At 45.3% G+C, this 26,287-nt stretch overlaps 1 protein-coding gene across 2 annotated transcripts in view; it reads left to right on the top strand.

The window, feature by feature from the left end:
- SLC22A18 (solute carrier family 22 member 18) overlaps nucleotides 1–26,287 on the top strand; it is a 757,096-nt gene that overhangs the window by 615,035 nt on the left and 115,774 nt on the right. For both annotated transcript variants that reach the window (XM_069223018.1, XM_069223019.1), the window contains exon 9: nucleotides 16,190–16,291. In XM_069223018.1, coding sequence (XP_069079119.1) covers nucleotides 16,190–16,291 — 102 coding nt within the window. The remainder of the gene's footprint in view (nucleotides 1–16,189; nucleotides 16,292–26,287) is intronic.

Genomic DNA, 26,287 nt, shown 5'->3' with positions numbered 1-26,287 from the left:
TTCATCCACACTGTAGTCCACTCTGGACAATATCTAAAGGGACACCCCAGTGTAATTCTTAATGCAGTTGCTGTCGCCATTCTCTCAGGAGGAGGACACTGTAAGACACTCCTGATGAGAGCTTGCTGTCATTTAGCAAATAGAAGGTATCATGAAACTGAGCTTCTGTATTAAAAGCTGTGCTTTAGTCTGCTGCCTGACTTGGATCACTTTGATAGATAATATTATATGATCAGGTCTCATTTCCAGTAGGTGGATGGAGGTACATTTACACAGGAGATCATGAAATTGAAGTTCTTGCAAAATCATTGATGTTGGCATAGTGCATAAGAATTATCAATTATTGCTTCCATCAGTGGGGGCTTTCCATCCAGGGAGGCAATGCCCACCCTCACCATCAATTGAGGATAAATCCAACACGCTGGATATACTGTACTGAAAAGAGATAAACAAATAATATATCCCAGTCAGTTGAGTAGCATTGGTCAAACAGCACTTTCTGTTGGTTGCATGAAGAGAAGGAAGCTGTGATCTACTAGGTGTGACTGTATGATTCTCCAAAATATCTAACGTGGGCGGAGTGGGTGGCCTTGTGAAAGTATTTATCTGAACAGGCATAACACATAACCATCTGCCCTGTTTTGAGGACTCTAGAACTTGAATGGGCCACAGTCTTGAATTATCATTCTTTTTTAAGTCCACTCCTTGAAGTTCCAGATTTAGGCATTTTATGAGGATTTCATTCCTTGCCAGGAATAAAGTCCACTTTCAGGTCTCTGTGGAGTTATGTCATTTTCATGCTGGTGGTGGGAAAGCTCATCACTTTATGGGTAAAAGGCAGAGCTAGTGTGGACTCACAAAAGCCTATTTTCTTGGCCGAAAGGAGCACCTCAATGAGGAAGAGAAAAGAGCCCTTTCAGACCACATAGAGAAAGAGCCGTTTCTGATTCATTTGATTAGCCACTGTTTTTATAAAATCACAAACATAAAGTTATAAAAATAACAAGCTGTAATACATCTCATCCAGGGGTTAGGGTACCTCTGTACAGATGCCTAAAGTCATCCTATGCCAAATTAGTGCTCGGCCCATGGGAAGTCTGTTCGCCCAGGCATCTTATTGCCATCAGCAAAAGACTGACCACTGCTAGAAGTGAGAAATGTAATGCAATGTTGCGTATATTTCTGCTACACAAATGTAACGTAGAACCTTTTTTTTATTGTAAGAATGTGAGAAACTCTTGGATTGCGGAGTTGACATTGGGAGGGAGGAGTTACTGATGATAGGTCTATGCATCTGCTCCCAGGGCTGCTTCTTGAATAAGACTTACCCCAAATCCCGAAGCACGGAATCCTTCATTGTGCATACCTATCCTAATCAAGCTTTTTAGCCCTTGTTACAAAAGAAGTAATACATTACTGTACAATAGTTCTAGTCCAAATTCCATCTGGTATCAGACATCCTCACTACCCGTTCTAGAGCAATGAGGTGAAAGGCAAACCTGCCAGTGCATCCAGGATCCTTCCTTCCCTCTCCCATCAGGCGCTGAGAGTAGGCAATGGCTGGTGGCTCTGTATGTACCACAGTGCAGCCACCCACTCTGCTCTTGCCAATGCTCTGCACGTTGGTATCAGTCTTAAGACAAATATAGGTTTACATTTTACTAAAATATCCTTATTTCTCCTCATGTGACACCCAAATATTGAGAGTCAATCTGTAACGTGACTTAGAAAACAATATCTTCTTTGCCCATTAGTACCCATCCCTTTATCTCTCTGTTGGGGTCTAACAGATTAATTGTCTTCCACCTTTTCTTCTTAGGAGTTGTGTATTGTGCCATTGATTCAGCTGTCATTAGAACAACAGATACGATGACACCAGGACCCATGGGCGTGAGTGGCTCACTGAACCACAAGCAAAGCTGTGTTTACTGCTCATCCAAGAGCAAGGGCCTATTCTTAGGTCAAGCCTACAAGACAGCACTAGTTGTCTGGTTACAAAAGACATGTGTAAGCTTACCAAGAAAGTGCATGGGCTTACAGCCCGCCCATAGCTTACCATTAGTTGACTTTATTGGCACACTAATATACTAGCTTCTTTTTCTATGGCTTTGCTTGTACCAACCAACTTGTCAATCTTGTGTTTGTCCTCATCTGAAGCATAGCCTTCCTAACCATTTCTCTGATTGTCTGATTGACTTCTATCCTTCCACTGCTTGCTTTTATGGAACTTCTTTTTCCTTTTTGCGTAATCATGCCATAAGAGTGCATGTATTTTCTAGTCCCTCGTATGCTTCTACTCCCTGCCAAACACACCCTTTACTTTCTGTGTTTTTGTCTCCATCGTTTTGAAAGCTGTCTTTCGTGTGCTTCTCACCTCACCAAACTCCCTCCCTTACACTGTGTTGCTTTCTCACTTGTGTGCTTCTCCCCCCACTTCTGTGTTGCTCTCCCTCGTGTGTTGATTTTCTCCCCAATGCTAGTCCATTGCTCTCCCACCCACCATCCTCTTTTTAAAAAAAAATTAATTCTTTTTTTGCAGAGAGAACTAGGTAGCAAATTGCTAACAGACACTCCTCCTTGAAAAAAACAACCATTTTTTTTAACAATTCTTTATTAGGAATTTTCCAGTTTTCCAAATCACAGAGGAAATATACAGCAGAAAAAGGGAAGCCGATATAGACAGGCAGAACCCAGGAGCAACTGAGGCGCCCACCTGGGATGACCACGGAGGCAGATGAGCAGACCACAACCCACAACCGGGGGCAGAGGCCAGCACTCCCCCAAGCATATTGGGCCAGGAGTGCACGACAGCCTATGGGCAGGGTCATGGAGAAATTGGGGAGCAGCGGACCACTGCCCATAGGAAGAGGGGGAGGAGTGTTGAAGGGGGGGGGGCACATGTCCAGAAGGGCAGGAGAAATAGGTGGGGAAAACCGTGCTGATGCCTTGGGAGGGAGTGCTTGCAAGGGTCAATGGCCACAAAGTGCCAGGAGGGGGAACAAAGAACAGGAGAAGCTTTAGCCAGTACCTAGAGAAGCATGACAGGAAACAACTAAAGCCTATAGGTCCTATGGGCAATGTGGTCATCAAGCACCTCAGGGAAAATCCAGGCCAACAACAAAAAAAGTTCACCAGACTGCCTTAAAGACGTTTAGGTTGTCATTGACCTTGCAAGTCATCCACTCGGTGCAGCAATGCAATGAAGTTCATCATGCCATTTCCCAACAGCGGGGACCACCAGCTGCCTCCAATACCATAGGATGCATGACTTTGCCGTGGCGTGAGCGCCTGGGAGGTCTAAGATATCATAGAGAAGAGAAAGATGGGATGAGGAGGGAACGGGGATGGAGAAGTAACAGCGAAGCAGAGAGCATATACTCGCCCAGTAGTCTGCAAAAGACGGACATATCCAAAGAATGTGAAGCAGATCACAGCAAGCGGTATTGCATCTCCAGCTGTGGTCGTGAGAGAGTAACTTGCCCCCCATGAGTTTCCACATCGACCAGTATATATTATGCACACCCTGAAATACAGGAATTTAGGCCGGGAATATGCCTTACAGAGTAACGCCTGCCATGACAGCCATGTCACAGAGCTGCATGGACCAGGATGCAGAACTTTAATGAGTACCCCATCTAAGCCTGAGACTAGGCTCAGGTAGGGACCGAGAGTGCAAGATACTGCAGGACTGGCAAAGTGGGAAGTGGCATCAGTGCGAACCCCAGGGCCGCCCTCAGGCAGTGCATCAATTGTCAGGATGGCCAGTGATCCACTGTGCAAAGAGCTGTGAAAGTCTTGGGTGTAGCCCCCTCAAACAGCTGATCCGCCAAGAACAATCGCCATAGACACCAGGACTACTGCGTGAACAATGACCCCCCAATTCGCAAATGCAGAAGCGTGCCACAACGGGGCCTTCATATGTAGTAGCGGGGGCACTCTAAGCAATCAGTGCACCTCCCTTCATGCCGCAGTTGTTGACTCCAGGATGGGACTAGAAGAAACTGTACCCTGAGGGGGAAGCAGATAAGGCAGCAGTGACGGAGACGGAATGCCAAGCAAATGTTGCTCCAGCCTCATCCAGAGCGGGGCGTCCCAATCAGAGGCCAAGTGCACCACCACCTGAGATGGCTGGAACTCCAGATAGTGCATGTGCAGCAAGCAAAGGCCCCCAGCTCCATGTCTGCCCAGAGGTGCATCATTTGAAGTCTCCAGATGTAAGCGCTGCTCTCCACATCCATGGAGGCAAGCAGAGTCTGTGGAAAACATAGGGGCAGCATCTCAAAAAAGGTAATTAAACCATGGACAACAGTCATTTCAACAGTGTGTACCCATCTGCAGAGGGAGAGATTTAAGAGAGGCAATTTCTGGAAATCTGTTTCGAGTAGTCCAGGAGCGGGAGCAATTAATCCTCCACCAGATTGATGAGGCCCCTGTTGACCTTAACGCCTAGATAACTGATACCAGATGAAACCCAGCAGCAAGGGTAATCACTGACGCAGGCCACAGTGATCAAGGGAGACATGGGCAAGGCCTCACTCTTAGAACAGTTGATTTTATACCCCGAAAGCAGGGAGAAATCATCAATGAGGGTCATTGCAGCCGAAGGTGACATTGTGGGATCAGCAGCATATCATCAGTATATATAAGCACCTTGACCTCACCCACCGGGTCCAGGACACCGGTCACTCACAGGGAATGCTGGATTGCAGCTGCCTAGGGTCCAGGGTGAGGAGAAACAAAAGAAGGGAAAGAGGTTAGCCCTGGCGGGTCCCTCGCGCCACCAGGCAGGAACCCAATAGCAGCCCACAGCCTTGGGTGCATTATAAAGTAGGCGCATCTTTCGAATACATTTCTTACCCAGACCCACATGTGACATAACATGGAAGAGATAGCGCCGGTCAACCCGGTCATATGCCTTCTCTGCATCTAGGGAGAGTGCTAAACATTCTGAGGGATCATCCTCTGTCTGCCACAGCAGGTGAGATAAGAGGCAGAGGTGGTCTCAAGAGCTATGTCCTGGAACAAAGCCCACCTGAGACTCATGGATCAGGAGGAGTATAACCTTACCCAGACGAGCAGCCAGCACCTTCGCCAGTATCTTTGTATAAACAATGAGCAACAAAATTAGTCGGTATCTGGCCCAAGTCGAGTGGGTCCTTACAGACCTTAAGGAGAAGGGTAATGGTCACCTTGTTGGCGACAGACCCCAGCGTGCCCACTTCCTCGGCCTCTCAAAAAGCCCTAGTTAGGTAGGGGACTAAGAGATCCTTCCCTGCTTTATAAAACTCATCGGGAACCCATCCTCCCATAGGGACTTACATGTTGAGATGACTACAACGACGTCAGCCCCCTTTTTCTCTGTAATGGCCCCAACCAGGGCCTCTCAGCCTTCAGCAGACAGCAACAGGGAATGCAGAGGGGCCAGGAAGACCTCCAGCTGTTCTGCTGAAGCCCTGTGATCTGTGGAAAAAAGAGAAGCATAATATGAAGAGCTATCTAAGATGTAATTGGCTTGATTAAGGATGGTGTCCGCGGGGTCACAAATCACTGGGATAGCAAGTTGTGATTCCCATCAGTACAGCTGGGTGGCCAGAAGCCAGTCGGCTGGCCTGCCTTTCCCGTGTGATCGTAGTGAAGTTACTGCAGTTTGAATACGGCCTTCTTAGCCGCCTTCATGAAGTACGAGTTCATCTGGATTTGAGCAAGCTCCAGCTGTTTGAGGAGAAAGATAGGGTAAGGGAGGCCATGTACTGAGCCATATGGGTGTGCACCTCCTTTTCCAGGAGATCCTTAACGGTCTAGGCCACACTGCAAGTCCCGATGGCCTGAAGGGCACACTGTGCTCGATTCTGAACCCACCTCCAACTCACCGGGCGGGAGATGCAGCCAACCGGGGGCCCACCAGGCTAGCGGGGCGCTGCAGCTGCACCACATGAACCATTAGAAGGCAGCAGGCATCTTGTTTGGCTCCATGCCAGGCCTCCCCTCTTCTTTTTCATTTGTTTTTTTTTTACCAATCAATCTTAGATTAGGTAAAAACATTGCCACCCTCATCATCTGTAGGAGCAATTGAATAATGATGTATGCATGCATACGTCATCACACATGCATGCTCTACCGTCACTTCATTGCACTTTTTTAGGTCGAACGTAAGCGTACAACCTCTTGTATACTTGTGAGTATACTTGTTCTGTTGGCTTCCAGCTATTTCATTTGTTAGTTTCAGTGTCATTTATAAGTCCTTGCTTGCTAGTGGTCAGTCATGCCTCTTAGTTCCTCCTTCTTCTGTGTGGGAGCAGGGACCAACTACTGTATAATTACACTTTGTCCTGTTTATCTGGTCTGTAAGGGACTTTTATTTACTTTGTTTCCTGCTCATGTCCAGGGAAGCTTCCCTTTTCATATGCAGAACATTTTTGTTCTGAGTTTAGCTGTAAACAAGGCTATATATCAGTCCGTTATCTTGGTCACATTTGGTCTTTGTGGGCTCTGTGCACCCTTTCACAGCCTCCTGCCTCCGCCCTTCTTTGGCTTGGATTTTCTTTACCAAGTGTGCCTGCCTGTGGTCCCTGGTGCTGGGAAAGGGTGGAGGATCACTTGTAATTGCTTATAGCCTAGTCACCCAGCTCTACCAGGGTTCTGCCATCCTTAGAGACACTGCCTACTTCGGCTCCATACTGGGATCCCTCTTGCAGCTCCATCAGTGCGCCTCAGTTCACACACTCCAAGCCCTCAACTGTGCAGTACCAGAACCCCACACACACGCTGTCTGCCACAGCACCTTAGTTCTTGCAGTCAGTGCACACTGCTGTTCCAGTACTAGGACCTTGCACGCAGCTCCATCAATGCACCTCAGTTCACACACTCCAAGCCCTCAGCTGTGCCAGTGCCAGGAACCCCACACACGCTGTCTGCCAGAGCACCTCAGTTCTTCAAGCCAAAACACTTTGCTGCTCCAGTACTGGGACCTTGGGCACAGATCAATCATTGCACCTCAGTTCACACACTCCAGGCCCTCAGCAGTGCCAGGAACCCCACACACTGTGTCTGCCATGGCACCTCAGTTCTTGCAGTCAGTACACTCTGCTGCTCCAGTACTGGGACCTTGGGCACCTTTCCATCAGTGCACCTCAGTTCACACACTCCAGGCCCTCAGACGTGCCAGTGCCAGGAACCCACACATGCTGTCTGCCAAGGCAACTCAGTTCTTCCAGTCAGTACACTCTGCTGCTCCAGTACTGGGACCTCAGGCACAGCTCCATCAGTGCACCTCAGTTCACACACACACTCCAAGCCCTCAGCCGTGCCAGGAACCCCCCACAGTTATTCCATTCGGTACACTCTGCTGCTCTTGTACTGGGACCTCGGGCACAGCACCATCAGTGCTCCTCAGGTCACACACTCCAAGCCCTCAGCTTTGCCAGTGCCAGGAACCCCACACACGCTGTCTGCCAGAGCACCTCAGTTCTTGCAGTCAGTACGCTCTGCGGCTCAAGTACTGGGACCTCGGGCGCAGCTCCATCAGTGCACCTTAGTTCACACACTCCAAGCCCTCAACCGTCCCAGGAACCCCACACATGCTGTCTGCCAGAGCACCTCAGTTTTTGCGTTCAGTACACTCTGCTGCTCCAGCACTGTGACCTCCGGTGCAGCTCCACCAGTGCACCTCAGTTCACACACTCCAGACCCTCAGCTGAGCAAGTGACCTCACATACGCTGTCTGCCAGAGCACCTAAGTTCTTCCAGTCAGTACAATCTGCTGCTCCAGTACTGGGACCTCAGGTGCAGCTCCATCAGTGCACCTCAGTTTACACACACACTCCAAGCCTGCAGCCATGCCAGGAACCCTCCACATGGTGTCTGCCAGAGCACCTCAGTTCTTGCAGTCAGTTCACACTGCTGCCCCAGTACTGGGACCTCGGGTGCAGCTCCATCAATGCACTTCAGTTCACACACTCCAAGCCCTCAGGCGTGCCAGTGCTAGGAACCCCACACACGCTGTCTGTCAGAGCACCCCAGCTCTTCCAGTCAGTACACTCTGCTGCTCCAGTACTGGGACCTCGGGCGCAGCTCCATCAGTGCACCTCAGTTCTCACACTCCAGGCTCTCAGCCATGCCAGTGCAAGGACCCCGCACACACTATCTGTCAGAGCACCTCAGTTCTTACAGTCAGTACACATTGCTGTTCCCGTACTGGGACCACGGATGCAGCTCCATCAGTGTACCTCAGTTCTACCCTGGCAAAGTCACTTCCTTTCTTATACTAGGACCCCGCACACATACAGTTCCATTATAGCAGCTCAATTCTAATATTCAGTCCCACTGCCAAGCCAATACTGGACCCAAAAGAGCAAAACACAGCTCAGCCAGTGCACCTCAAGCCTAACATCCAACACCACTGTACATGGGAACCTCCACAGCTCCACCAGAATCTATCAATTCTAGCATTCAGTGCGCATTTCTTCTCAGTACTAAGGCTCACACACATGCCTTTCAGGACTCCTCGCTTCTGTGGTTCAGAGGCAATGCCACTCCCATGCTGGGCCCCACTTGCAGCTTCACCAGGGCACCTCCAAGCTAATACTCGGCAACACTGGCACACCAATACTAGGTTTCGTACATAGCTCCGTAAACATACCTCACTTCTGACCTTGTGTGCCCGTAACTATTCCAGTACTGCAGCCCACATACAACTCTGTCAGGGCACCTCAACCCTAACCTGCAGATCCCCACTATTATACCAGGAATTACACAGAGCTCTGTTTCTCATTCCTCACCTGCTGCCTTTCTGTTATTCCAGCACTGGGCAGGGACACAGCTGTGTCTATGCCCCAACCCTGATTTGAAGCACCCCAATATTGCTGTGTTGGGGTTCACATACAAATGCTAATGCACCTCCTGCTGTTCTGCAGTGCCCCTTGCTGTTCACACTCTGACTTCTGTTTGTGGATGTGGGGGAGCCAATTCAGTCTATTGTTAGCTGCCATCTTTATTTGGGAGAGTCTGTTTCACCTATCTCATGCCGTTCTTTCCTTTACTCTGTTTACTCTCAGTGTTTTCCTTCTTCCACAGTTTTCTCTTTCCAGCTCTTAAAATCCACACATTAACAGTTTCACTCTTTCTTTCAACTGTTTATTTCTCCTCCTCTTCCTTTTTTTATTTCCCTCTTCCTCTTGCTACCTCCTCTTTCAAGCTCGCAAAAACGTAATTATTTCTTTCCTTGTTTCATTCCTCTCTTTTTTTCTTCATCAGGCGTTTATTCTTTCACAATTTTTTCCCTTACCTTCGTTCTTTCTTTGTATTTTTTATTTGTTCTTTCCTTTGACTCTGTATGCATCCTTTCACTTTTAAAAAAATCTTTCTTCCCTGCTTTCTCTTGTGTTTTTCTTATCTTTATCTGTCAATTCACGTTTTACTATAAATGCCTCTTCTTCCCGTCTGTATGTGGAAGCCACTAGTTACTTGTCGTGACCCGAAGTGTCAAACTGGTTTTCCAATTCTGTCAGTGGAAAAAGTGTCAATACATACATGCTCTGGTTCTTTTGCTGCTTGTTTCTCTAACCACCTCTAATTTTTCTCTAATGTTCGTTTTTCTCTTTCTTTACACACTTCTTTCATTATTTTTTCCTCTTTGTCTTTCATTCGCTAGCTTCCTTCCCTTTTTTCTTTTGTCACACGTTTTCTCTATTGCCTCTCGTAGTTGTGTTCTCATTTTCTCATTCTTTCTTTCCCTTCTTTCTTTTATTTCTGTGTGACACCTTCTCTTTCTTCCTTTTCCCTGTTGTAGTCCTTTCGCTTCTCTATTTCTGCCCCAACGCTTTCTCTCCTGAGGCCTAGTTTTCAATGGAGCAGCAGGTGCAGTGGCACCGGGGTCCAGAGACCTACGGACCTCACTCAACTCTGATTACTGCTGTATTTTTCTACTGAAATTCCAGTCAACCATTTTCCTTTCTTACTCCAGGACCCATGACACCGTTACTACACCACTTGTCCTATCCATCTTTACTCCTGACTCCCTCTTTTCCTTCACCCTCCAATCCATCCCAAATTATATTTTTGTCATGGTTTTTTGAGCATTGCACTCAAATGCCAAAAGTTTATTTCTGATAAAGGTTTATATGATAATTGTATATGTTTTAAGATAGAGGAAAAAGTAAATGGAATTGCTTTAGTTAAATGCTGGGCCACTGGAATTACATGGCAGGAAAAGACAAAATTAAGAGGCAGGGTTGACCAATTTATGTGGCAAGAAAAGTCCAGTTATTAATTTACAATGCCAATAACTCTAACTCAAGAAAATGAGAGACCTATTGCATTGTAAATGTGCGTTCCTTTTACTTTTGGCCATGCTGCTCAGCATCTTGCTGATGCTGTACAGCATTGCCGAGAGGCATTGATGGAGTCAGTAGGTCTTAAAGGCCTTGCTAATGCTTGTTCTTGCTTGCATTTGGGCCCATGCCAATGCTGCTATGCCACTCAATTGTGCCATGATATAAACAAGCATTTGCAATGCAATAGGTCTCGCATTTGCTCGACTTAGAGCTATTAGCGTTGTAAAGTCCTACCAGGACTTTTATTGCCACATAAAATGAAAATGAAAAGTAATACAGTTTTACATAAGTGAGCCGATTTAAAGCACCACACCATTAGCGTGAAGGAGCACACACAATGAAACAGAAGTTCGCTTGCAGTCAAATGTACTGGCAAATGTGCAACGAGCTCATGCTGCGTAGGAAATTAAAAGAAAAAAAGTAGGCTAGAAACCATGCTGAAAACATGGAGTCTCGTATGTTTTCAGTAGTTGGTCGGTGCTCTCAAGGAGAGCTAAACACCGGAAAAGGCATGACATATGCATACCTTTCACAAATAGAATAAAGCGATTTTTAAAGGCAAGCCCACAAACCAACGAAACTGATGGGTGTGCTGTGAGCGTTGTTAGTAGTCCACAGAAAGAGTACAGCAGGCTGGAGCGCTTTCACGCTCAACCCTAAAAAAGGGCAGACCCCCTCAGTGTAGATTCAGAGATGACCACGCAGGAGATGAATGCATGTATTTCTAGATGAGGAGGCCTGAGGAGTGGATCAGGACACCTACATGGGGTAGTGGAATGAAGGCCTTGTGATTCTCTCACACAGGCAAGAACATGAACTAGCTTGACGCTGTTTATGAGATTCGAAGTATGCCAGTAGCCAAGACTAATTGCAAACGATTCCCGGCATAACACATGTGAAAGAAGGGAAACGAAAGTAATGTCTTTACTACCGCGGCTGCTTAGACTGGCCAGATAGCAGGTGGTATCTGTGGTGCAACGTGCCAGATGGCGTGTTGAAGCGCCTGGCCTATCGCTCAGATTGTTAACATTTAAAGAATAAGGCAAAGGTGCATCTGCGATAAATATAGAAGCATAAGTGCAATGAAATGCTCAACTTCAAAGGCAAGACCTCCAGGAGCTCTTGAGGTATGTGAGCTTTTGTGACGGTGCAGAATGCCTCCGCTCCCAGGTATGCAGCTTTACCGCACTAAAGGAAGGTGGGGCGCCTGACATTCTAGCAGATAACACAGCCTTCCGGTGGAGCACGGGCTGTGAGAACCAGCCCTGATGACCTGTCACTGGAACCCTGCCCTAGGGCTGACTAGGGATCAGCTGCTGTGGCAATACCTAGCAACGGGTCCTTTGGGGAGAAACACAATGGAAACTACCCGAGGCCACACTGAAGGCCACCTGGCTTTATAAATGAGGACAGTGCATGTGTGTTCAGTGAGTGACAGACACTAAGGTCTCACCGTCTATGTAGAGTCCAACTCAAGGTAGGCGTGGCCTAGAGTGCCACGCCCTCACAGCATTGTTATGTGGTCAGATGTTGAGTTTTAGGCCTCGGTGTCTGATGTGTGCAGTGTCAGGCTAGACGTAGCACCTACGCTGTATAGAGCCGGGTAACATCAACCGAATGCAGTGCCAAGCGATGGCAGCTATGATATAGGCAGCATCTGTTCACAGTTAACACAAGGTACGTTCCTAGAGCACAGGAGCAACAAATGTGTAATGGAAAGGGAAGACAACCAAATTATATTGAGAAAGGTCAGGCTCAGAGGAAAGAGCTCTGTAGTAAAACTTTGAGACCATTTCTATTCAAGAAGATATGGCTGAAAGTGCGCTATACTGTATACATATTGTATTGTACCCCTATGGGGGCACTGAATCGCTTACCCACACTGATGGCAAGTTACACTCTTTAGGGCAGGTTTCTCCAACCAGTACTTCGGGAACTACTGGTCGCTTTCCTCTGTGTAGCCCACCTTACTAATTAAAAGCTTCTGCTTGGTCGAAATGATATGTATATCAACATCGAGAATGTGTAATTGATACAAATATGTGTGTATTTTCAGATGATGTTTGAGAAAAAATGATAATTTCTAAAATATGTCTGAGTGATAAACCATGTGACATTTTGGAGGCTTATAACTAACATTATTACTATGGTGCCAGGGGCACTGCATCTATGGCTGATATTAGTCATGTAGGGGCATTCTAAACTGACAAAGCCTTTTTGAGGTTACTCGTGGCAACCTTGCCTCATGTACTGAGGTGATGATTCCTAGAGATCTTGCATATTTTGGCCATTAATGCAATCTTGTCTGATGTTTTCACTATTACAAAACTAATAATGTAGGAAGCTCAGTATGATTTTCCTTGAACTTAAGTAGCCCTTATTACAATAAGGTTTGGAGATCCTTAGTGGATTGGAGGGTGATGTTTTTGTCTTGAGCCTATATGGGAAGTGTTTTCATGTCACTGGGATGACTGCTGATATGTGGTTATCAGGTTATGGGACACAACACCTGTTGGTGTTATGAGTGAGAGTATGTAAGAGATAGATGCAAAAATTATAGCAAGGACTAACCAGCTTTGCCTCAGGGGCAGTGGGGTGCTGTGTGCCTGTAAACCAAAAAGGGGGTGGGAGGTGGTAATCAGAGAAGGACAACTAATGCATATAGCAACATGCATCAGGCAGAGATCGCGTTGAATGAGTAAAAGGATAACTTAAAGGGCAATAATAGAAGTTAATGATATAAGAAGGAGCTATGGACCATTTTATTATATTTTATTTTTTAAAGGCAGTGACACTAGTTAGTTACCAGACCAGTTTCAGGAGTTAGCACAATTTGGTATATATCAATGTGATGCTATTTTAGGTAATTCCTGGCTGATTACCCAGGTATTACCTTTTCTCAGTATCAGTCCTCTGGCAAAAGAACATGGATTAGTATATATGTCAGGCTTCTTGTGGTGTCCATTTCACTCCTGGCTGGTGTTCTTTCACCTAGAAATTTAGCAATTTTTGTTTACAGACACCGTCATATTTTGTTACCGTAACTCGACACCACCAAGTGATGATGCACTTTGTATCATATATCTCAGATTAGACACCAAATACCAGGTCTGTCATATTAACACACATTCCAGCCTGAAAGGATGCCGTGGTCGCCCGGTCCTACAGAGAATGAGGGTTTGGAATGAGTCCATTTCCCCCCCCATTGTTACACTCGACTTCTGTTTCCTCGTGTCTGTGTAGGCAGGACTGACTCATTAACATGATGGGGCACATGACAGATGTGGCACATGACAGAATGGACCTTCCAGTCCGTCGTGAGCTTTTCATGTCCTGGGGTGCTCCTTAGATACCAGTGGTTACATTTTTTTTTTAAAACTAAAAAGGAGTAGTGGTCTAATATTTTACGTCAGAGCCCACGCCAGTGTTGCTGAATCCCAGGAACTCCTAGTCTCTATAGTATCTATAGTATAGTATCTACTGGCCTTCTCCCACCACCCGACGCTTCCCGTGTTTATCTCACTTAATAGGTCCTTTTGTATCCCTGGTTTCTCCCTTTGTTTCTTTTCCCATTTTTGTCTTCTGCCTCTTTCACCCTTTTCTGCCTTTCACCCTTTTCTGCCTTTTACTCTCTTACCACCAGCACAAATTTAGCTCTGTTGGACACCCTTCTATTGATATAAAGTAGGCATGTTATTTATGTTGGTTTTTTATGTCCTGCATTGAGTTGATTCTATCAAACTCTTTCAAAGTGTGCTGTTTCTTTCTAATAAATTATGACCCATATTTATTCTTTTTGATGCAAAACTGCGCAAACGCAGTTTTGCGTCAAAAAGTATAGCGCCGGCTTGCCTCATTCCAAAGCACCAGCCGGGCGCCAAATTTATGGAATGCCACAAGCCAGCACAAAGGGTGGGCTAGCGTACAAAAAAATTACATTCGCCGGGTGGGGGCGGCGGTATGGGAGAAGGGAGTTTTGCACAAAAAAATGACGTTATGCTGGTTAGAGGCAAAAAAAATGCTTCTAACCAGCTTGGCATCATTTTCTGATGCATAACCATCCATACCACATGACTCCTGTCTTTCCTAAGACAGGAGTCATACCCACCACCCCAATGGCCAGCACAGGGGATCCAAGTTGGGCTCCGATTACACTTTAATAAAAAAAAAAAAATACAAAAAAAAACATACTTACCCTACTTACCTGGAATGGGGTCCCCCATCCTCCGGTGTCCCTCTGGTTTGGGTGGGGGTGTTCCTAGGGCTTGAGGAGGACACCTGTTGACCCATTCCATGGTTTTCAGCCATAGAAATGGGTCCACAGGTCCCCTAACGCCTAGGTTGACCCAGGTGTCAAATAATGGTGCAAAGCAAGCTCTGCACCATTATTTAGCCCCTCCTCCCACCCGTGCATCATTTTAGCACGGGGGTGGTAAATATGGTGCTATGGAGTTAGCACCATTTTTTAGATGGGAATGCCTACCTTGCATCTCATAGATGCAAGGTAGTTTCACACATCTAAAAAATGGTGCAAACTCCAATATTTTGACATAGATGAGTCTAACGTCAAAAGATAAATATGGAGTTGGTTTTGTGCCAAATTTGCATAAAAAAGTCACAAATTTGGCATAAATTGAGTAGGAATATGCCCCTAAGTTTTTCACAACTGCCTCAAAAATAAGTTTCTTTTGTGAAGTCTTGATTAGGGCAAGTGATAGCCCTCAGTGACAGGTCCTACTCATTCAGTAGACTGTCTTGATAAACTCCAAGAACACCATGTAGACGAACTCCCAGTTGCAACAAAGAAAAAGCTGAGTTTGCACACCACATGACATGGCCTGCAAACTGAGCATGAAGATACTCGCTGCTCTGCCTTGCCCATTTCCTGCATTGTATAGCAGTCACAGAAAAGGATAAACAATGTCATCCGAGGAATGTCTTGCTGCTGTAACTCCAGCAAATCCCCCAGTCTGAAACTGTAGAAGAACCATGCATTCTTATGAGTCTGGTACTGCTACATAATGTAATATCTGGGCATGCCACTTTGTGCCAACATCCATTAAGTTACATGATGAAGCATGAATATTGCTTAAATCACATCACATATGTTCAATCCAATTATTTCTTTTGTGTGCTTCCTGACAAATAATACATAAATTCACCAAAAACAATAATATTGGTAATTTTGATTTCTTGTAGATTTGTGTGGTGTGACTATGTTTTAGCTCTAATTTTAGTTGTCCGCAGTCTTCTTCGGGATATGCAAACAAGGCAGTTCAGGAGAAACGTGTAACTTAACCTCTGTCATGTAATTTCTTGTTCATACATTAACAGACCTATTGTTCTGACAGTGTTGTGTATATGCTGATGAATATTATTCCAGGGAGTCTTGTTTCTTAAGAGGCTCGGAGGGTCCATCTATGCCACATAAAGAAGGATAGAGAAAAGTAAGAAGTCTTCTGAGAGATGGTGCTACTGTCATCATTTGGTGGTACCACTCAGTGGTGTCCTTGCATGACCTGTATCGTTCTTGTCTAGAAAACAGACAGCCGTAGCCCAGCACTAGTGTTTTTCAGCTCAAAAGGTAGCCGAAATGCTGAGTCTCCTGTGACATCCGTCATTGTTTAAAGGCCCATCAATATTTAGGTCTTCCTTGAGCAGAGGATACATATCTAACAGACTGTCATCCTCTGATCTGGCATCATCTACTTGAGAGTGCGAGGAGCAGCCTTGTTTTTTATTGTACTTAGTGCAATGTGTTAGCCTGACAAACGAGCTAAAAGTTGTGTGACTGCAAAAAAATGAAAGCACGGTATGCGGAATATTTTATCTAAAACATGACTTCCTTTTGTTTCCAGGGTATGCAAGCCTTTGTGATTGGGCGACTGACCAAGCGATATTCTGATGGCTCTCTTCTCCTAGTGAGCGTGGCTGTCTCCAGCGCAGTGGGTGTAGCTATGGTAAGCTTTCGTTCTGCCTCATTGTGTAAGTGCCGAGTGCCTGTTAGTAGTTATTGTAAATGCATCATGATCAAAAAAAGCTTCATTTTTTAAGTTGACATTTTTCAATATCTTTTTTTTTCACTTTTAGCTCTAGTTTGGTTAACTTTGCATTATTTCGCTTATATGCACTTGGCTTTTGAATAACAAGCATTTGCAATGCAATGGGTCTAGCATTTGCTCGAGTTATTGCTATTAGCACTGTAAACTTCTAACTGGACTTTCTTGCCATAGAAATTGAAAATGGAAAGTAAAACAGTTTTACATAAGCGAGCCGATTCAAAGCGCCATGACCACCATGAGCATCAGTGAGAAGAGACACACAAAAGGAAGTTCACTCGCGGTCAAACATATTGGCAAAAGTGCAATTATCCATGTAACAGGGTCGATGTCCAAGGCGGTAACCAAGCCGCCCCAAGGAGGGACAAACGTAAAGCCTTTACCAATGATAACGAACGATTTTTGAAGGGCACGCCAATGAACGAGTGATAGAGATGGGTGTGATGTGGGCGTGGTTAAAAGCCCAAATAGATAACAACATGTCGGAAAAGCAGCTCTTGAGCGCTGCTATGCTCAACCTAAAAAGGGTGTGTCTTTTTAATTGTATTTTATTGTAGCATTTATATAGTGTTTGCTGTCCCTATGTGAGGTGCTTAAGCACTTGTCCCTAAAGATTGCATGGTATACCATGTATGGCATGTGGTTGTGAGAGTGTTGTTTAAGTATTAAGCCTATGTGAGCGTTGTGTGTGATGACCACTTAGGGGCAGTTATCATGCTATTGGGTGCAGCATTTTGCTTTGTGGTAATATATTGATTGTGGGGGGTAGATGACTTACAATTCGAGATACGCTGGCAGCATTAGTTAGATCTGCTGGTTTCATTGTGGAATTTGTAGTTATACAAGAGATTCCAGCTCTGATTCTGTATCCTGGATTAACATTGACCACACTAGAGTATTATTAAAGCTGTGCAGGTAGTTGAAGGGAAGAGGGCGTTAAACATTTACCAGATTGGACTGTGGTACAGTCCTCCTATGTGATGAGCATGGCAGGTAGCTAAATAAAGGTATTATATAGCCAGTTGAACCTGAAGTATTAGATTAAGTTAGGGCCCTGTGTTGGCAAGCATTGTTTGGCCTATCTTTCAGGAGTATGCCTACTTTGTTGCCTGCCTTTCGAGATGGTGTATAGTGGATAGTTGCAGCAAACTAGGGTAAGACACTGATGCATAGAGCTTAGGTCATTCCATCTCATGCCTATCTGTGCTAAACATGGATGGTTGTAACTGCATCTTGTATCTTGCCTTAATTACCATCGGATATGAGACACTTCATTGTTTAATAGAGCAAGTGGCCAAAAAGAGGGGGTAAGGGTAACCATTCCATATAGAGACAAGATTGGCCGAGCCAGCCAACAGAAGTTATTATCGACTGGATTTTGATATTTCCGGATATTGGTGTTGGTTGTCCTGGGAATAGCTAGGTTTTCACCTTTCTCCTCAACCCTAAGTGTTATTGGATGGAGCGTGTCTTAGCCTGTAGACAATTCTAAAGTTGTGTAGCTTGGTCCGAAAGAGAACATCCTCCTATAGATTCTTTATTGTAAGGCAGTATGACAATGTGAGGATGTGAGGAGCTAGTCTGGAGCAAAAATGTCTGTTTTCTTTGTACTGTTTACATTTTATTTTAAAGTAAAGTGTTCCGCTTCCTTGGGAGGTCCTGTGTACTGTGCATAGAGCTTTGCACATTGATCCTCTTGCTACCCGTAGCCAGTGGTATCCTCGCAAGAGTGGTGTGATCCCTCGACTGTAAGCAGAGGAGCAGTCTTGCTGCAACATTTTGAATTCGCTGTGATTTACGTATGGAAATACGGACGAACAAAGCTAAATGCCTTTAGCAGAGTTGAGCTCGGATAGCATGAGTGTGATAACGGCTTGCAACCGGTTGTTAAAGGTAATCAACCCATACCACCTATTTTCAGATTGCTTGTCATGTAGACCTACTTGCCGGTCTTGCTTTGGCAGACCTATTCTTTCCCATATATATTGAGTGGGTTCACTCAATATATGTGGGTCAGCCTCTTGCTCATTATTGGATGTCTTAATTGTCTGTCTCTCGTGTATTTCCTTTATTCTCTGTTTTAGTTGTCTGTCTCTCTTGTATTTACTTGATTCTATTAATTCAATACGTTTCCTGTCTGTGCTTCTGTTTGTCCTGCTCAGGAGTATTTCGGTCTCACAGTGTTCAGATTGGTTGACTTGCATTCTTCAGTGTGGATGCTGCTTACATTCAGTGCATGTGGTTTCTTGCTCTCCCTCGCTGCCTTTCCCTTCACTTGGTCCCACCCTCGCTCAACATGTTGCTTCCCCCGTCTTCCCCACCTTGTCAATTGCTTCCTGCATTCTTCGCTGCTTCTCCTCTTTCCTCTCCATCCCACTCGTTTTTTTAAAAGTATTCCTTCTCTGCTAACCACGCCCCTCCCCATTTGTTGCCTACTTACCCACCCCTCTCAAACTTAATTTTTTTTAAACTTTTTTTTACCTGCTGCGCTATTACCAGGTGATTATCTTAAGATGAGTTTTCACCTATTTCAAAAGGACCTTGCATAAGTGTGCATGCATGCATGGTTGGCACCAAGGAATTGATTTCCATTACTTGAAGAAACCTATGCAAAGATCACTGCTGCGGATGTGCACGCATTCACCATGGCCATCTTTTAATGGGTTTGTTCATGCATTTTAAATGCATGGGTAGTATTCGAGCAAACCCATATAAAAAATGGCCATCGTGGATGGGCAAGCTTTCATGGCGGCTAGCAAACAAAAAAACATAGTGGCAAAGCCTATAGGTTTCACTATTGCTGAGACCTCATGGCTTTGCCAGTTCTTGTTATGGTTTGGCTTCTCATGGTGTACCCCAAGACATCAGAGCCATATTACAGAGATGTGACCCAAGCACTGTCTCTTGCAACCCTTCCTGCTTATTCTCCTGCCAAAGATGTTGTTCTCCTGTAAAACAGTCATGCCGCCGAGATGAATTACTCTGCAATGTGGGTTGTGATTTACTTTATGCAGATGCGCAAGGTTATGCTGTAACGGGATGCCATGCGTTTGACAACGTCTGCGGGTACTTTATGCTCCACCGTCATGGTGTTCAGTCTTCATTCCTCACCTTTGGATCCTTTTCCTTCCACTCACGTTGTCTGTGCCAAGGTCCGATATCAAACCGTCCTCCATCTCCTCTGATTAGTATGCACCTCTAGCACCATGAAGATGGCCGAGCAGCATAGAGAGTGAGAAATTAGGTCTTCTTCCCCAGCCATGATGTGAAGCCTCTGTGCCCCCACACTACCACTCATGCCAACTAAAGTCTCCTTATGTGGGAAACCACGTTGTTTTAGAAACCCTGAATAGTGCAGCACATGAATAAATTTTTTCCTGGCCCCACAGTGTTCCTACTACCGGTCCTACACGTAGGCCCCACATGCCCCCCTGCTTCACCACACCCTGCTTGGGGCCTGTCCACACACTCTTCCATTGTAATTGCTATCAGCTCACCCCCTTTTCCTCTTCTGAACTGCAACAATCATTTTGAAGCTTGTATTTCTGGTTGTTTACATACAGTTTAAACTTTGATGGTGTAGGTACCATATGAACGCGTTATTCCTAAGCTCCTTAAAATATATCTAATAGTATAATCAGAACTTCAGTTGACTTTCTTATGCAGGCAGTCTACAAGGCAGTCAGTCTCCTTTATTATGGAGATGAATGCCTTTTTCATATATCCATTGCCTCCTTTTCCCTTGCCTTCCTCCTCACTCCCTTTTTCCTGTCCCTCCTCTCACTCCGTTCACTTCCTCGCTCTCCTTTCTGGCCAAATCCCGTATGCTTGCCGTGTTTTTGTATCTTCCTCTCATTTTCTTCCTTCCTTTCCTACAACCAGGGGTATAACGCAAAATGATGAAGCCCCCTGAGATGATGGGCCCTTGAGTCCCCCATATCTCACAGATTTTCATTGGCTATAGGCTGAACAGGGGCACCTTTTAAGGTCGAACCCAAACCCCCACCACAGAGGCTTCAGCGGTCTGCACTACGCCCATGACTACAACTTCCTTTCTCATTAATTCCACCTTCTCCCCTTTCCTCCCATAACACACTGTACTGATCTGGGTAAACGTAGTAAGTCACCAGTGTAAAACCATTGACTTTGTAATTGAGTATTGAATTGAGGTTCATGCATTGAGTATGCCTGGGACTTTAAGTGGGCCTGGTCTTGCCGGTGCTCTAAAAAGCAGGAGCCGGGACTCTCTCGGGCTCTCCATTTTTGCCCTTTCCCTCAGGGTGAAAAAAAATCTCAACTCGGCAGCATTACCATCCATTGATGTAACTTCAAAGACACTCGTTATATACAGTTCTTTCATAGTCTCATCATTTCAGAACTGCAGCATTTCCAATATTTTATACAACAAAGCCATTGTTGATGCTTATTTCTTATGCAAGTAAGAACCATTGACAAAGCCAATGGACCTGTCTTTATAGGTGTAATGTTGCTTGTTGTAATATATATATATATGGATGAAATGACAGAAAGAAGCAGCAAAGTACCAGTCAGGCGACATACTACCCTAAGCACAAATTTGTAGCTTACTTGTTTTTAAGCTGTGCCCTTCATTACATCAGCCATGCCCCTTTTTTTCATCCCACTTAAAACCCTGCGTATTCCCAACTGGAATTGTCACAGTTCTCCAATAAGAAACCACTCTGTATTATCGTGTTACAGGCAAAAGTAAAGTAGAAGGAATGACTAAAAGTGAAAAGACATAAATGCCTAAAATGTGTTTATGAACTCTGTAATGCTATGCAGACGAGGACTCTCTTCAGAAACGGATTTTCTATAGGGCATGGTTGTCCAAATTTGACAAGGCCAGTCCCCTTGGACCCTGCCCTGCACTTCTTCCCTGTGTTACTCATGCACCTCTGTAGGCATGCACATTATACAGATTTTTATTCAGAGATATTTACGAGCTCAAAATCTGCTGTGCAGTGAAGAACATTGTAATGTACTTTGCCATTTACCAGCACCCTTGGTCTTGGCGGAGCACAAGGAACATAGGGGCATATTTATACTCTGTGGTGAATTTGCGTAATTTTTTTGACGCAAATATCAGCGCAAACTTAACTCCATATTTATATTTTGATGCTAGACCCGTCTAGCGTCAAAATATTGGAGTTAACTTCATTTTTGGATGCGTGAAACCACCTTGCGTCAATGAGATGCAAGGTAGGCATTCCCGTCCCAAAAATGACTCTAAGCAAGTAACACCATATTTATCCCCATGCAAAAATGACGCATAGGTGGGAGGAGGACCCAAAAAAATGACGTTAACCCCGTTTTGCATCAAATTTTAACACCTAGGTCTGGCCAGGCATTAAAATGAGGCACATACACCTCTTTATAAGGAAAATTCACAGAAGGAACATTTGCTACCTCCAGGACAACATGGAAGTGGTACTGCTCCAGCTAGGCACACGCCACAGACATCCACAATGACAGCTGCTCCCTCCACCTCCACAACAGCAACCCCAAATTCCACCACAGCACCAACATAGGCAACACAGAAGGCAGGAGAGGATATTTCAGCAGAGGACAACCCTCCTTGGCCTCAGGAAGCAAGACATAATCAGGGCTTACTGTCCATTCTACGCCTGCTGAACCAGATTGCACTAGACATTACAGCAAGGCTGCAAACTCCCTACAACATACCACCCATTACAAAGCACCTCACTGCTCTGCATATGCTGGCCTATGGGTCCTTTCAGACAACAGGGGCACTAGTGGCTGGTGTCTCCCATCTGTTTACCTGCCTAAGGTCCTAGATGCAATCATACGCCTCACACCCCAACACATCTGCTTCCCAAACACCCAGCAACTGCAGCAGGTGGCCAAGCAAGAATTCTGTCTGATTGCTAGGTTTCCGCATGTGATGGGTGCAATGGACTTCACCCATGTAAAACTGGTGCTATCTGCAGCTACGCAAAAACTTATACAGGAAACACAAACACACACATTCGATAAATGTGCAGGCCATTGTGGACCACCATGGGCTCTTCACCAACATCTTAGTCACAAGACCACAAACCACTACAAGTGTCCACTGGTTGACTACTAAGTATAGTTCCACATATTAGACCAAACCAACAATATCTCCGCCAAGCCAGTGGCCTATAGCATGAGCATGTAAAGAAAGTCACACCTAGGCACATCCCCACCTTATTCATGATGTGCAAGACCCAGGCACAATCCACATCAAGTGCCACTCAAGTGGTGCCAACTACATCCCATCTACACATGCACGACATACCTGTAGGCTGCACATACATCTATGGAATGCATTGTATTGCACACATAGGAAGACTAATGTACCTGCCATTTTAGACAATGTAGCAGAATCATGAGAAATGGTGCCACAACTATTCAACTGACACCTCACATGCCCCTCTTAGCGCCCCCTAACACCATCATGCCTGTACTGTAGACTAACAATAGTACACCATGGTGCAGATTAAACTGTAATGTACATGGATGCCATAGTAGACCCCTGTAGGAGTATGGAGGACATGGATGGCCATACATGCACTGTACCAAGTGAAACTTTAGAAAAATAACTGGGCCCCCTTCCAAAGTCTGGACTGTGCATATGTAGTAAGTCTAGCTGAAAATCCAATTACTAAGAAGCTAGGACATACACCGCTACCAAATGTGATCATCATGCTAATATGTGATACACACCCTTGAACACCTGGACACTCATCATGAGTCTGTTGTCCGGCAGAGGCAGGTTGGTAAATTTCCACCACAGTTAGACCACCATTGTGGTCTAAACCCTGCTGGCTCAATTAGGAGTTCGCTGCTGGGCCTGTGGGCGGAAACATTATTTTCCGTACGCCAAACCCAGCTGGGAAGAGAGCCAAACATTGCAGACAGTTCGTAAGTGCTGCAATGTGGCGTTTGGGCGGGTGCCTCAGAACTGGTTGCGGTTATTACTGCATGTAATTCATGTATTAGAAAGTGCTACAGGTCTGTCCTTGTGGACCTCGGCACTGCCCATGTCAAGTGCATAGCCAGTGCAGGGGCCTCCAGGAGGCATCTGACAACCCCATTCTGCCAGCCCTTGCATGGCGATGGAACCGGCATGCAAAGGCTGGCAGATTTGGGAGTCCAAATCCGGAGGGCTGCACTGCTTGCAGCGCTGCCCTGGCGGATAAAGACCGCTGGGACAGCCAGGCAGCTGGCTGGTGGCAACCTGGCAATGTTGGCGGTGCAACCGTGGTGCGTCCACCATGGTCATAGTGTGGGGGTCATACTGCCACGACTGCAGCTGTCCAACTGCCACTGTGAGTCTGGCATTCTTGAGACCACCAGATTTGTGATGAGGGCCAAGATGGTTGACACAACCATCCTCTGCCACTAAGGCTCACTAAGTGTTGCACTGCATGCATAATGCCACATGCCTACATTTACGGTATAGGCTGGCTTTGTAGGGCAGCTATGCTGGCCACACATCTGACACCATTGTGCTGCATTGAGGTGGTAGCCTCCATCTAATATGAGGACCCTGCTACTAAAATGGACTACACAAAACATGTTGCATACATGATGAGCATATGTATTGGAATCCAGATGGTCATATACCGGTCCTTGAGTCAGTACCCAAGAATGGCATGTACATCAACACATTCAAATTGAACCATATTACAAGACCTGGAACATACACAACACCACAAACACCTCTGAGTCACCACTCAAATTGCAACCAACTACTGCCATGGAATACTCCAGATCCCTCTCAACTCTTCACTAAATTTCTCCCTTTTATCTATGCAGCTGACCAAGGTTACGACATACAGCCGTGGGTCATGACCCCATTTGCAAATCCAACTAACAATGAACAGCGTACCTACAATGAAGCACACCGGATACCACACAATATGGTGGAGAGGAGCTTTGGCCTTCTCAAATCCCGGTTCAGGTCCCTGGACATGACAGGAGGAAACCTCCTGTATGCTCCCCTGCTGGTATGTGCTATCCTGTGCACCATGTGTGTCAGAAACAATATCCGCTGTGATGGACAAGTAGTTGTCCACAATGAGGAGGAGGATGATGGGGCTGAGGACCTTGAGGGGGACCAACCAAACACAGTGGCAGGAGTCCACAGGAGACAGACAGTTGTTGACAACTTTTATGCATAGTCAACTAAAAAAGTACTTTGTAAATACCTCAAATAAATTTTGTTAAACAACATAATCCTTGGTCTACTCATTGTCCAAAACGCATACCATTGGAAAGTGAATCTAACTTCAGGGAGTATGTCAGAAATACAAAAACAACAAGTATGGTGCACACATCTTTGGTGATGTAGGAGGTTCAACAGACTCCATCTCACATATCAGTGACACCCAAATCCCTGGCATGTGACTTCTGAAGACCAAGATCCATACACCACTACATATATTGTTACACTGTGTGGGCAATGTGCAATTTCATGGGCCATTCACAAACACAACTCCATCCCTAACAGGTAGCATTCAAGGAGGCCACACATAAGGTAGGGGCTGTCAAGAAATGGAGGTTAAGTAATGTCAGAACTGAACACTGTCACTACCCTGTGTGAGAGTATCTTGGCCTGCACTATACATGTGTATGTGTGTCAAGGGGGGACATCATAGGTAACGTTGCTTGTTCAGCAATTGCCCATGTCAATGTTGGAAGCTGATCCTGCACAGTGTGTCCATGGCAATATGTACTGGCACTACAATAGGCCACATGCTTGACACATGGAGGACTGTAAATCATGTATGGCTCATACACATTGGCTGGGGAATGGTCAATGGCTTGGCAGTGACATAATGCAGCTAGGGGTTTTGAATCCATATACAAACACATAACAGATTGAATGGTCTATGATTTTCACTGGGAGATTGCATCTGCCAAATTATAGTCTGGCTGGAATATAGGCAGAGTGTGTAACACACCTATCTACATTGGATGCACACCTGTCACACAAATAGGCTTGATTCACACATGCCTACTGCTAATAACGAAAAATACATGCAGACTAATGTATGGGTGTCCATCCAAGGTAGCAACGGGTATACCATTATCCACAATTATTGACTTGTGTCTGCGTGTCTACACAGTTTGCCCCGTATAACAACATTACACAGCACATCGCAATATAAACCACTCATTGCCACTTATACGACAGATCCATTGCATTGTACCAAATGTAACTAAATAGATCATACATGTACTGGCCTCCAATATTACAATCATATGTGAGTACCTACTTGTGTAACAGCTGGGGACCCCAAGGTGGGGCGATTTCCTGGGCTTTATAGTATTTTAATGTGTTTAGATAAAAGGTGCTATGAATAGGCATCTGCTTTGGCATCTGAAGGGTAACTTTTGCTGTTTATTTTATATTTATTTTATATATATATATTATATTATTTTACTATGTTGTAATGATTTTAATTAATCAGCCAATAAAGATTCATTCATTCATTCAATCATATGTTTCATGTGCAGCATTCTCCTATACAGTCCAACCCACATCACACTGAGTGGGAGTAGACACAGCCATATCGTTAGCATCTGGCAAAGGATAAATACAGCACTAAGAAGATTATACACCTCACCATTAGCCAGTCATGGTAAGAGTCAGCTAGGTTGTGGCATGCCGGGAGAATTGCATTGCCATGTTCAACGGTGGATGTGGATGGATAGCTCTGAGATACCCACAAATTCTTGTTGATCCAACACGCCATGTCACGTGGAGACTACTCAAGTGCTGTAGAATGTGTAGTGTCATGTGTGTCGCGCACTTATTACATCTGACTAATATCGCCAATGGGACATTGACTACTGAGTTGACAGTTGTAGGAGAAGGGAATATTT

This window comes from Pleurodeles waltl, chromosome 3_1 (genome assembly GCF_031143425.1).
Source record: "Pleurodeles waltl isolate 20211129_DDA chromosome 3_1, aPleWal1.hap1.20221129, whole genome shotgun sequence".
Lineage (NCBI taxonomy): Eukaryota > Metazoa > Chordata > Amphibia > Caudata > Salamandridae > Pleurodeles > Pleurodeles waltl.
This window is presented reverse-complemented; position numbering and strand designations above follow the sequence as displayed.